Source organism: Neurospora tetrasperma, assembly GCF_000213175.1.
Source record: "Neurospora tetrasperma FGSC 2508 unplaced genomic scaffold NEUTE1scaffold_4, whole genome shotgun sequence".
Taxonomy (NCBI): domain Eukaryota; kingdom Fungi; phylum Ascomycota; class Sordariomycetes; order Sordariales; family Sordariaceae; genus Neurospora; species Neurospora tetrasperma.
Genome location: NW_009799102.1, coordinates 2,633,782 through 2,646,170, shown reverse-complemented (window position 1 = coordinate 2,646,170; position 12,389 = coordinate 2,633,782). Strand labels below are relative to the sequence as shown.

Genomic DNA, 12,389 nt, shown 5'->3' with positions numbered 1-12,389 from the left:
CCCCCCCCCCCCCCACCTTCCATTCAGAGCTTCCAACTGCACCACGCCCCCTCCTTTTTTTTTGTCCCTTCCCCGGCTTTGCCTCTCAGAGCCTAGCGGGCAACGGGTTCTTCAAAACCTCCCGTCAGCTTTCGGCTCTTTTCCTATTCCAGTAACCCGCGTCCTCGCAGACCTCAACGTCGAATGATGCCACCCGCAAAACTCACATACAGTACAGTACTATGGTGAGATGGGTAAGTTAAACCCGTGGATCAGGTCTTTGGACACACAGTGCCCACGAAGCTTTAGCTTTAGTGGTCAGTGCAAGATACCTGACAGGGAGGTAAAACTTTTGCTCGTAACCGCAGTACATACATAGTCAGCCCTTATTATCCGCCAATGAGGCGTAAGTTGATATGAATCGGAGTTGATGAATAAGGACTGGACTGTGATGAAAGAGAACAGAAGTTCGAGGAGGTCCCTCACTCATCATCATCATCTGCTGCTGCTGCTGCTGCTGCTGCTGCTGCCCGAAGGGAGCTCGCTTTGCCCTTCCTTTCCAATGACAGTCTCACTGTCACTGATGCCCTTGACCCCACTTCTATAAATTATGCGGCTCCTCAGCTCCCAGCGTGCCCAGAACGTCGTTACGAGCTTTCCGGTAGCTCGGAGTATCTTACCGTAGGATCCTACCATGGATATTGAATTCTAGAACGCCTCTCAAATTATGATTTTCCATCATGTGACACCCTCCCGAGTCTCTGCTCCATTTCGGTATCCATCTTGGGTCGAAGTTGGGCTTCACCTTTCTGAAAGATGAGGTGTCTGGATAGAGAGTCTGGATATGAATAGATGGTCGTTGACGTTCAGCTGATCGCGAAGAAAATTCCGTTCTGTCCGTTTTCCATTCTTGTCCCTGGCTTATGCCTTTTCCTGGCTTATGCCTATTCATGCGACATGCACAAAACACCCGTGCACAATGATGTTGCGGGGTTCCGTTGCATGACAGACATAAATTGTGGGGGAAACCCCACCGGCTGGATCTACGTACAACCCAACACCGGGCCAGGTGAACGACGGAGGACTGAGGGGGTTTGTTTGGGTCGACATCGAGATTCAACTCCACGGCCATTATGGTTGTTCGGACGGCGATGACTTCGATCATGCAATAGATCACACGTCCGCTTGGTTCGACTTTCGTGATGTTGGGTTCATCCGAATGCCTACCTAGATACCGCGCGAAGTGGCTGGACTCGTGATATCTCTCGACGTCTGGGAGGTGCAAGTTGGATGTAGAGACGTTCACTTGATGTAGCACCTAGACAGGAGCTCGATTTGTCGCTCTGTCATAGTCGCCGACAGCTGAGCGGCGTATGATGTTATCTCATAGCAATTGAAAGGCAGTCCAGGAGCTGAACACCTTCGTAATCGGAGTAAGAATAAATATTTTCTAAGGAGACATGAGAAGATCCCGCATACACACAAGTGTGTTCTGACCGCAAGATCGGCTGTTGTGTAGCGCATCAAACACATCCGAGGCATGATGAAGACTGGCATACAAAAGGAGAAACGAACAGAAAGCAGGTAGAGAAGCAAGGTGAACTGGTGAAGCACTGGAGAGATGGATTGAATGGGATGTCTGCCAGGAGGGGGAAGAGCCCGCAGAGGGATGCAGCCCCGCACACAGTCTGAAATAAATCCAGCAACTTCATGGATGAGGGTTGGTCACGAGGGGATAGCCGCAGCAGGCAAAAACATCTGGACGAAGAAAGAGCATCTGGACGAGGCGGGACTATGAGTGGCGTTCTCGTCCCGAAGGCCCGGATGTGAATGCTTGTGGACTCATCGATACGGCTGGGTGCTGAGAGCAGGGTAGCTTACCCCTTTTTCGGCCATGTCAAGTAAACAAACAAACGAACAGTGTCATTTCTTACTAGTAGCGAAACACCTGGCAGGGATAAAGAGACGTCATCCTGAAAAGGTGTTGGGCACTTTAAAAGCTCGGAAGCTTCTTTCCACGTGTGACGATCCTACTCCTCTAAAATCCTCAAATACCTCGTTTCATCTTGATATCCAGGAGCTTGGCCTCACTGCCCGAATCTAGCTATCCCCATCCGCTCACTCCTCTCTACCAAGTTCCATATCTCCCCAAACCCCATTACTCCCATGTACACCGGACAACAAACGAACGCGCCGGCTAAAGGAAATGATAATGCATTGTCAGCTGTACAGTATTTACACACCAACCCAAGTGTTAAGCGCCCCAAAGCATTCCAATGCCACCACTGTCCTTTCCCCCGATCCTCACAGACTCGTTTGACATGGCCGATATCCGAGAGAACGAGGGATGAGTCTACCCCTGACCACCAATAAAAGTATGCGAAATTTATGCGCTGGCAGAGGGAGACTGAACGTGGCCCTTGCCGTTGTAGCCTTCGGAGGTGAGACCAGTAAGGGGGTCGGACTTCTGGGCCTGTTTGTTGGTGATATATGCGTTAGTTGATCTGTTTTCCAACAAAGAGCCGATATGAGCCGACGCACCTTAAGGAACTCGTTGGTAGCCTCTTGCCACTCCTTGGTCATGGTAGCAGGAGGGGGCTTGGCGAAGGCGCGCATGGTAGCGAAGATGACGAAAGAGAGGAAGACACCAGCGACAGTGTAGGCCAAGACCTTCTTCTGCTCGCCGGGAGGGGGGAGAGCGCGGGGGCCGTGGGGACCGAAGGCGATGTAGTAGGCTGCGTTGAGAGAGAGTACATGTCAGTCTTTCTGTGGTCTGGGCCTGCGTGTCTCTTGAGACGACCTTGATGGCTGTCATGGTGCGGTTTGTCGTCGGAGCTTCCCTCCTCTTCTCCTCCAATGTAGCGCACCATTACTCCCTCAGCCTTATCCCAGCTTCCCCCAACAACACATCAATCAACCGATCACCTCTAGGCCGGCAAAATCCATTTCCGCCCAACGATCCCAAAGCTGTCCTGGAGCTCGTGAAGCTTGTTTGAAGCTCGGGGTTGTCGCAGAGTGAGGGTGACGGGGGGGAGCTTCAAGGCGGGCGTTGGTGATGCAACTAGCTCGGAGCTTGGACGGTCGAGCTCCACCCGGCATTTCGCCAACCTTCAACCTTCCACTTCTCACTTACCAGCCTTCTTCTCCTGGAGGGTAAGGTCGGCCCAGTTGCCCTTCATGCGGTCGCGGAGAGCCATCCAGAGCTCGGCCTGCTCCTGCATGGGCATCTGCTCCCATCTCTTCTCAATGTTGGCGAGCGTGGGGTTGGAGATGGGCATGGTGGAAGCGGCGCGGACGGCCATGGTGGGCTTGGCGGCGCGAACGGCGACGTTGCGCACGAGGGCCGAGACGGTAGGAGTGCGAAGCATGGTGGCGGCGGTTTGTCGGCTGACAGAGATTAGGAAGTCGAGGAGGATTCGAAGTCGGGGGTGGAGATGGATCCAATTGAGTCGCCCGCGTGCGTGGTCGGAGGCCTGGAGCTCGATCGTCGACGGTGATTTTGTGCGAGGAGTGAAGTCATGCAAAGGACGAGCTTTTTTTTGGGCGAACGGGATTCGCAGGTAGGCGAAACGGGGATGCGGCCTCAGCTCGGAACTCGAGGAATGCCTGGGATGGCCTGATGCCCACTTTCCTCACCCCGAACGCAGTGCCCGCCAGTGAAAACACCCCCAAACCAGAGCGCTATGAGACTGTCACAGTTTAGCTTGGGGCCCCGTATCTTCCCGGGGGCCAACTCACGGCAGGCTGACCAGGGCCGCCTGGCAAGTGGTGGACGGGCAGCTTTTGCGTGTCTGGCGCTCAGAAACGGAGCCCCTCACCTGGCAATTCCACACTCTTGACAGCTGGCACGGACCGTCTCAAGTTTCCACACCATGGACGTTTTGTCCTTGGGCCGAGTGTCCATTGTTCATTGTTGACTTTTGGATGACGAAGATTCGATTCTGGCAGCTGAAAAACGGAACTCACATGCCAGACGTGACGTTGCCCTTCAACATCGTCAATGTCTCACAAAGTTTATTGTTTGCTTGTCCGGAGTGGGAGACACGACAGGGTCTTTAAACAGATTAAAGCCTTGCAGAGATATATTTCATGTTATTCGCAATGAGTACAGTAAACTCGGCAGAACGGGAATGAAGCCTTGGATGCTTCGTCTCAAACGAACTGCTGTCATGAGTTCGGAGTAAACAAAAAGAGGGACAACTATGGACCGACATATCCCTTTAAATATATATAACTCATGCCTTGGTCGATGGTATGATCACGATACCTAGTTGTTACTCGACTCCTTGCTAGCATCCTATATCTCATTCTCTTTTCTCCCACTCTTGCTTCCTAATCTCATATGGAGAGGGCTTGGCCGGGGGACTGGTGTTATGTTAGTCTATCCAGTCTTAACAGCACTTGATTGTTTCAAGCTCATCTTCTCACCCAAGGTTTAGGCCTTCACGCTTCTCCTTCTCCGCCCGGAGACTGGGGGCAAATGTGTAGTATCCTGCAAAGATGTCAGATTTCATTCTTCCAATCACAAGTACATGCAATCAAAGAGCCCGGACCATTCACGATGCCAAAGGTTACTACCAAACCAATGGTGATGATCTTTTTACCGTTGAGCATCTTGACTTTTTGTTGCTGTTGTTGTTGACTTTTATGTCTTGGTTGATGATCGCCACTCAGTTGACCGGATTGAATATCAGCTTCGATCTATTCGATCTGGACCTTCACTCAGTTCGAGAACACTTCAGCGTTTCGTTGGGTCCGTCCCTGTAAACGGCAACAGCGGTACAGTACCGTACAGTACTGTAGCACAATCTGCACACGGCAGCTCCATCCCGCCGCCCGGCCGGATGCCATGTGCACTGTCTGTTTAACCCCGGTCCAGTGCATGCAAGCAATGACGCGGAGGCAATTGGAAATCATTAAACACAGCTAGCGCACAGACCACATTCTCTCCGACGGCGCGTCTCCCAGTGTTTGTGGACGCGTCTCAACCTTGAAAGCACTGCACGTTGCCTGCCCGGACGACCAGCCATTCGCCTCCTACATTCAGGTTTCCATGTCAACGGCCCACGCCGAGTTGCCTTTCGAACAAGATACGAAGGGCAAAAGAATGTCCTCGACGACATGAACAGCAAAAGTCATGAAGAATTGGAGGGAATTGGGCGAAGTGCCGGGTTCGGACGAGGACGACGACAGCAGCTTCGACGACGATGATATCGATATCGACAATCTAGACCAAATCATTACCGAGGCCGAGTCGCCAAGCATCAAGCTTCCCGAAAGCGCAGTTGTCAGTTCCGCTCGAAACGGTGGGAAGGAACATGATAATTCGCCAAGCGAAGGGGAGAAAAGCCCTGCGACGGAAGATGTCGACATCCTACAAGCGCCCCAGGACGAGCCTCAACATTCGGAGAAGCCAAAGCCGGCTGTAGACGATATATGGGATATCCCAAGCTCTCCAATTACACGAAACTCGGCCAAGCCAACTCCAGCTCCTCAACCCGTGAACGAACCTCCGCGCAAAGCGAGCCCTGTACCAAGCGAAAAGCCCGATGATTCGGAAGACTCCCCGTTGTCTCCTGCGAAAAGCGACATTTGGTCTTTATCCTCTCTATCTCAATCCCAAGATGCGACAAACACCGACTTGCCGGTTCTGGAGGTTAGGATCCCGCAGACGATTCCTGGAAGGGAAGCATACGTGAAGGAAGATATATCCAAGAGTCCAGTCAGGGAGGATCCTACTCCAACCCCTTCGTCACCCTCCTTAGACGGTACGATTTCACACAGACCACGCCAAGTCTCGCAAGCTAGATCCGATCAGCCCCGAAGTGATGGTTCTACGCTGGATGATATAGAAGATGGTGCTCAGAGGACAGGACGACGCTCGCTCCGCCCCCGGAAGCCTATCCAACAACATCCATATCTCCTGGAAAATGTTCGGTACGCAAAAGTTATGAAGTTGCATGGCATCAAACCTATCAAGGTGGTCTTGGAAGATTCTCAACGTAAAAGGAAGGTTCATGAAGAGGACTCGCAAGAGCAGGATTTCGTTGGTGAAGAGAGCCAAGAGACAACTCGCGGTGAGCCTACACAGGTCACAGAAGAGAGCGGGCCAATTCTTTGGGATGACGATGATGAGTTAGCCCTATCGCCTTCGCCGCTAAAGACGTCGTCCCCCGCTCGCCATTTACGTGCTAGTAGCGTGTTAAATAGTGGTAACCAGACGGACATTACGGCCCTATCCGATGCGGAAGAGTTCCCCGATTTAGACAGTCTCCTATCCAGACCTTCCGAGGCATATAAAAAACCCCTCAAGCGACAAGCCTCGACTCTTCTGTCAGCGCAGCGCAAGAAACAGCGGACTGCATCCAAGTCCTCACTAACTGCTTCTCCAATTGGACGTTTCAGGATACCGCCAGCATCGATATGGGACCTCTCACCGTCTCCAACTACGCCACGGGCGCCTGTCGAGTCATCACAGGATTTGGGGCTTGCGCAACGGCCGGACCTTCGGAGGCTGACAAGATCCCCTTCGGCCTCTCATGCAGAACCTGTACAGCCCATCGAATCACGTCAAGAACCGGTCGGATCACCCATCTTTATCAGAGATGATAGCGACAGTCCTGCGCATGAAGGGAGTGATATGGAATCTTTGGCTTCGTCACATCACTCAGACAGTGAATCGGATGTGATTCGCGAGACTAGTCGAAAAATTCGTGGTGTACTGCCAGCATCATGGCTGCGACTGGACCAGAAGAAAGATGGGCCCACTGCTCGCCACAATACCAGAAAGGATCATGACCTCCCAATAGATCGACTCAATCGAAAAGGAGTTGCTTTGCCAAAACAAACATCCCCAAAAAGACTGTCTGCGACCCAGTTCCCGTTTGACTTGGCCGGTGAATCGGAAGAAGAGGCAACTCAAGCCCAAAACAGACCGCCAATTAGTCGATCTAGCCCTACACGACCTACTCGTCACGTCATAACTCTAGAGGATGACGATGACGGCTTCATGATCGAAGAGGACTCCATCGATGCTATGTTAGCTGGACGAAGGAAGAGGGCCGGTTCTCCCAGTCTGTCACGGGGAGCAAAGAAGCCAAAGAGTAGTAGTAAAGCCACTCGACAACCAAAGATAACTCAGTCATTCTCTAGGTCAAAGAGTGGCTCTGGCTCATTGCCGCCGGCCAAGGGCACAGTGAAAACCTACCGCAAACCCAGGGCTGGTACCTCTACGAAACCAAGCTCCAGAAAGAGAGCAGCAACTCCGCCACTTCTCAGTATCTTGGACGTCATTGAACCTAATGCTCCAAAGTTCCTCAAGATCGCAGCCCGCTCAGTCAAGAAGAGGTCGGATTTGGGAAAGAGCAGTCCGACCAAAAAGGCTATCCGATTCGGTAACCGACAAGATAACATTGATGCACTCTCTACTCTTCGGGACTGGAAATCTGGCAAGACACGGCCGCGAGTTGCGGCGCCGCCAAGGAAGAAACCCGCGTCGAAGTCTACTAGAGCAGTCCTTGGGGAGGTATCCAACAATGTGGAGCGCCAACCTTCATCGACTCAACTGCTGCCTTCCTCACTTCTTCCACGAAAGCTGGTTGTCAAGAAAGCCAGCGTGGGGAAACCCGTGACAAACAACGTCGATGGGCCTGGGTCAATGTCCAGACAGCCATCACGAACTACAATTCATGAACGCGGTCCGGTCATACGACAAGCACAGCTGGAAACGAGCATATACGAGGATCCGCAGAAACGGCTTAAGAACAAGAAGCGATCCCTTGATGCTCTATTTAGGCAAACCCGAAAAGCCCAGAGCGCACCGAGCCTTGATCGCTTGCAGCCTATCCTTGACAATGGCAGAGCAGCATCGCCAGAACCATTCGCTTTGGAAGGGCAGGTCGATTCTGTCACCGAGGTGGCACCAGCTGTTCCTAAGATCAAGGCCGCAAACGACAAGTCCCGTTATCGCAAGAGACGAGCGCCTCAGCATGTCGATGTTGAAGCACCGCAGTACACTCGAGCAGATGACCCGTTGCCTACCGCGTTTGCCGTAGTTGAGGAGCAGGCCAAGCAAAAGGACGTTGACAAACTCAATGGGCTGGGGCCGTATGGCACACAATATACTCACCACTTTGAGGTGTTCCCCCTTGATCATGGTACATTCTTCCATGAAAGCACCACCATTGGACGTGGCTATGTTAAGAAGGCAGTCGAGCCCGGGTTTTCAGAGAAGATTCGTCGACCAAGGCCAGCCGTGTCTTTTCTCTTTCAAGGGCAGTCTCTAAACTGGGGTGTGTGGGATGATCAAGTTTCGTCAGAGCTTGGTATACTTGTCGACTGGGTGGCGGAGCAGCTCGAAGCCGGAAGTAAGGATGATGCGGAATTCGCAGGTCGACAAGCCACTGATGCAGCTAACTATCTTCTGGAGTATGTCCTTGATGCACTTCGGGTTCAGGATGACATCGGAGAAAAGGCATTCTTGTCCAGGTGGTTGGAGGTCATGGCGAGCTTTGTTGGCCGGTTCGAAGCGCTTGACTGGCGGCCATTGCGTGAGCAAACCAAAAAGACGGCTCTGGATATAGCTACCCGCTTGTCCCTAGCAATGCTCCCAGTATACATGATGGCACAGTCGTCTGGCGACGACCCCATACAAAGCATGAAGCTTGAAGGGCTTCTTACTAAGCTTTGTAGAATTGCTATCACTGGAGCGCTGAGCTGTGGACTTGAGGATGTTAGAACTCTCTATGGAGAGCTACAGCGTCCTTCGTTCCGAGAACGCGGTATTAGGCCGAATCAGGTGCTCGCTGTATGCTGGGTCGTTCTTATGCAAACCCTAGAAAGCGCCGGTATTCCGCGGAGTACGTTCTGGGATGTTGTCCACTCAGCCATGCTCACGCCTGAGATCGTGTCCGGCTCGGATGCCCAGGTGTTTGAGCGCCTCTGGCAGGACATGTTCACCCTGTTGCCTCTGGGCGAAATCGACCAGATGGGTATACTGCTTCCAGGGTTGAGAAACACCGTTCCTTTGGAGGGCTGGACACTTCCTCAAAAGCTTATGAAGCGCGTGTTCGAGCTGTACAAGTCCAATCAGCGCCAGTCACCTAGTTTCAACGAGTATTGCCGGGCTTTGATCGGCCGCTGCTACTTCCTGGTTCAACAATGGGGTTGGCGCAGATGTACTGGAATTATCGGTACCATCTTTGATTTTTTCGGCTCGCAAAATCTCTGCCATCTGAGGAATGAACAGGTCTACAAGTCTCCCCGCTTCCTGGAAGAGCTCGCTAACAATCCTTCTCTGGCCATTGAGCCCGAAGACCGTTGCTTCCACATCTTCATTAAACTGTTGGCTCTCGCCATTCAACACCTAAGGCAACTTGGGCGGACAAAGGATATCCGAAACCTTGTCACAAGGACACTTCCCAACCATGACCGACAATACCTCAAAGAGGACACAATACATGAACGTGATCTTGCAGCCTTGAGAAACCATCATGATCTCCTCTGCACGCTGTACTGGGCTGCCCCGCCGGATCTTAGGCCGCGCGTTGACCTGATCGAGCGACTAATAACCCCTAGCAATGCTCACAAGGAGGCTTGCTTGATCAATATCCGAGCCTGGAGTCAGCTCGCTCGCCTCGTCGTAGCTAATGGAGAGGGTGGCGCTGCGTTCAGGCCGTTTATCACATGGAGGAACAACGTGTTCAACCAGATCCTAGACCAGTATATGTCTGCGGAGTCCGATATCGAGCAGCAGTTCAGGGCGCTGTCTGCGGAGAATATGCGGAGTATTGATGCAGCATGGCGGGAAGAACTGATTACCAAAAATAAAGCGACGGCCCTGGACATTCTTCACACCTCAGCCAGAGCATCTCTGGATGTGCTCAAGCAGGCAAAGACTCTTGAGGCAGCCATCTACACGCTAAACGTCACCCAGCTGCAAAAGATGTGTACTACCCTGCACTTTGGCTCTCCGGGATTTGATTGGGGTATTCTCAATGTGGCACTCGATACTCACGCGCACTTCCTGGGCTGGATTGAAAAGTCTTCCGAGGAGCAGTACTCGAGCAATGAGTCCAGTGCGGATATTGACCCGCGTCAGTTGGAGGATGCCATTTTGCTGCTTCAGGAGAAGCTCACTAAAGAGTTCTTTTGGATGGCTAGGGAATTACTTGCCTTGCCACTCAAGGCATTCACAACCTTTGGTAGGCAAACCGAGCAGGTCGCATGTACCGAGAAGACGGTGACGCTGGCTGCCAAACTAGCTGCCCGATTCATCCAGGAGCGAGTCACCCAGGTGTTGCCCTATTTCCAACCCGGTAAATATGGGCTCTTCCCCGACATCCCCAAAAACATGAGCGGTCCAGAGAGGAGATGGCTCCCCCTCTTCATCGCCACACTTGTCAATAAGAACGTCTTCGACTTTAAAGACATTGAAACGAACATCCTCTCCCTCTGGGTCCAGTGCATCATCAAGCCCATGCGCTTCCTCGGCTATGAGACCTACCTAGCCGAAGTCCTTCAGCAGCGCGGCCTCCCTTTTCTCGCAGAGGCAGACGTCTCAGCCGGCATGACACCAGACTACAACATCCATTTAGATCTCTTCTCCCGCGCGATCCACTATATGCGTAAGGCTCTCCGCGGCGGAGCGACTACACCCGCGCCATGCGCCACTTCATCGGCATCTACAGCAGGATCATCATCCGCCCAGTCTATCCGCCGCCAAAGAGAAGAATTCTCCCACACGCTCCAACTAGCCATGACCAACATCAGGAAAGACCTTTTTCTCCTCCGCTCCCTCGCCCTCTCAGACCCCACAGCCTCCTCCACAGAAGAACACAAAGACTACATGGCTTTCACTCACGGGCTCATCTCGCTCATCAAATCGCACGGCGTCGGCATCGTCGTCGTCGACTCCTTCTTCCTCACTCCCTCCGACTCGTACTCCCCACCCTTGCAAGACCCACAACTACACACGGCGGGGATCATGGCCTACGGCGTCCGCCTGTCGGAGAAGGACGTGCCTGCGGCGTCGCAGCTGTTTTGGTACTTGTTCAACAACTTCAAAGTGGCGCTGGCTAACGATGGGCTGAAGGAGGAGAGAGGAATCCTGGAGCGGGCATTGGGGGATGATAAAGTGACGGGCGGGAAGGAGTTCATGACGTTCATGCTGGAGGTGATGCTGCCTGTTGTTGTGCAGGTTGCGGGCAGGGTAGATGAACAAGATGGAGAGGGCGAGTTTGGGTCGGTCTTGCTGGAGTGTTATGCTGGGGCGGTGGTCGGGGTGTTGACGAGGAGTTGTGTGCCGAGGGAGTTGAGGGGGGAGGATGTGGAGGTGCATGTCGTTGAGGTGTTGAGGAGCGTGGTGTGGTGGTGTGAGGAGATGTGGAGGAAGAGAGAGAGGGGAACGGAGGAGGTGAAGAGGAGGGATTTGGCGCTGTTGAATCAACTGGTGGGGTTGTGTGTCGCTTTGCAACCGAGTATCATCCCGGCGGTGATTACTCTTGGGAGTAACAAGAAGAAGGAACAGACGGCACAAAGAGAGGAGAAGGTGAAGGTGTTGGTGGACATGGTGGAGGTGGTATCCAAGTTGTTTGATGGAGCGAGGGCGTGTATCCGACGGTTCCTTTTCTCGGAAACGGAGGATTGGGCTGATGTTGCAGAACGCCCTGGTGTGGAGGCCTTGACCGGATTTATTCGAGTCGAATGTCTTTTGGAGGGACTACCTCCTACACCTTCCTCCCAGCAGGCGAGGGTCAATCCACGTATGCAGGGCCATGTCACTGCTATCGTCAAAGATATGTCGAACAACTGGATGATATCCGATGGTCGGGTCACTACACGGTTCACTGCTGCCGGTGGTTCCACGAGAGTTCCTGGGCAGCAGCAGCGTTTATCATCAAGCACGCAGTCTACCACTGGTGCCACTCCTGCTAGAAGCCAGGGGACGGGCTACACAGTTAGGGACAGAGAGGAGCTGCTGTGGGATCTGTATGCCCGGCTTGGGGAATGGAGGCTGGGTGAAGGCTCTGATGATAGACGTGGTTACCGGATGGAGAGAAGGAGATTGTGGGATGACGAAATGTTTATGTTTTAGTCTAGACAAAGGGCGTTGAGGTTGTCATGACGGCTCCAAAAACCATTCGCGTGGACTGTCTATGAGATGGATTCGCAATGGAGAACACGGATATGCTGGCATCAAGCGACAATTGGATAGTGAAAAGGTACTAGAAGAATCATAAACTAAAAATTCTCATCTCCAGATTCGAAAACCATGCTGTTAAGACGGGAGTCGTGATATGTCGGTCCATGGTGATGTTCTGACAGGCGGCTGCCAGGGATTCTTCAGTGGACTTTAGCGGGGACAGTGGCTGACTAACAGGACATTTTGCCGGCAGGCAATTGATAACAGG

General features: G+C 52.7%; 4 protein-coding genes across 4 annotated transcripts; 2 read left to right on the top strand and 2 right to left on the bottom strand.

Annotated features, from left to right (window-relative positions):
- Positions 1 to 706: 706 nt before the first annotated feature.
- On the top strand, positions 707 to 1,134 carry NEUTE1DRAFT_102051 (uncharacterized protein; the record flags this gene model as incomplete). The annotated part of the gene is made up of 2 exons (XM_009854049.1): positions 707 to 772; positions 850 to 1,134. 2 exons carry the CDS (start codon positions 707 to 709, stop codon positions 1,132 to 1,134), a joined length of 351 nt encoding a protein of 116 aa, XP_009852351.1.
- A 1,042-nt stretch (positions 1,135 to 2,176) lies between these two features.
- On the bottom strand, positions 2,177 to 3,511 carry NEUTE1DRAFT_117482 (cytochrome-c oxidase chain V precursor; the record flags this gene model as incomplete). Its single annotated transcript, XM_009854048.1, has 3 exons — positions 2,177 to 2,452; positions 2,521 to 2,714; positions 3,113 to 3,511. 3 exons carry the CDS (start codon positions 3,345 to 3,347, stop codon positions 2,366 to 2,368), a joined length of 516 nt encoding a protein of 171 aa, XP_009852350.1.
- A 655-nt stretch (positions 3,512 to 4,166) lies between these two features.
- On the bottom strand, positions 4,167 to 4,641 carry NEUTE1DRAFT_123238 (uncharacterized protein; the record flags this gene model as incomplete). Its single annotated transcript, XM_009854047.1, has 3 exons — positions 4,167 to 4,344; positions 4,408 to 4,471; positions 4,533 to 4,641. 3 exons carry the CDS (start codon positions 4,591 to 4,593, stop codon positions 4,284 to 4,286), a joined length of 186 nt encoding a protein of 61 aa, XP_009852349.1.
- A 475-nt stretch (positions 4,642 to 5,116) lies between these two features.
- Positions 5,117 to 12,073, top strand: NEUTE1DRAFT_84286 (uncharacterized protein; the record flags this gene model as incomplete). Its single annotated transcript, XM_009854046.1, has 1 exon — positions 5,117 to 12,073. The coding sequence occupies one exon, from the start codon at positions 5,117 to 5,119 to the stop codon at positions 12,071 to 12,073; it is 6,957 nt and encodes a 2,318-aa protein (XP_009852348.1).
- Between the last annotated feature and the right edge of the window lie 316 nt (positions 12,074 to 12,389).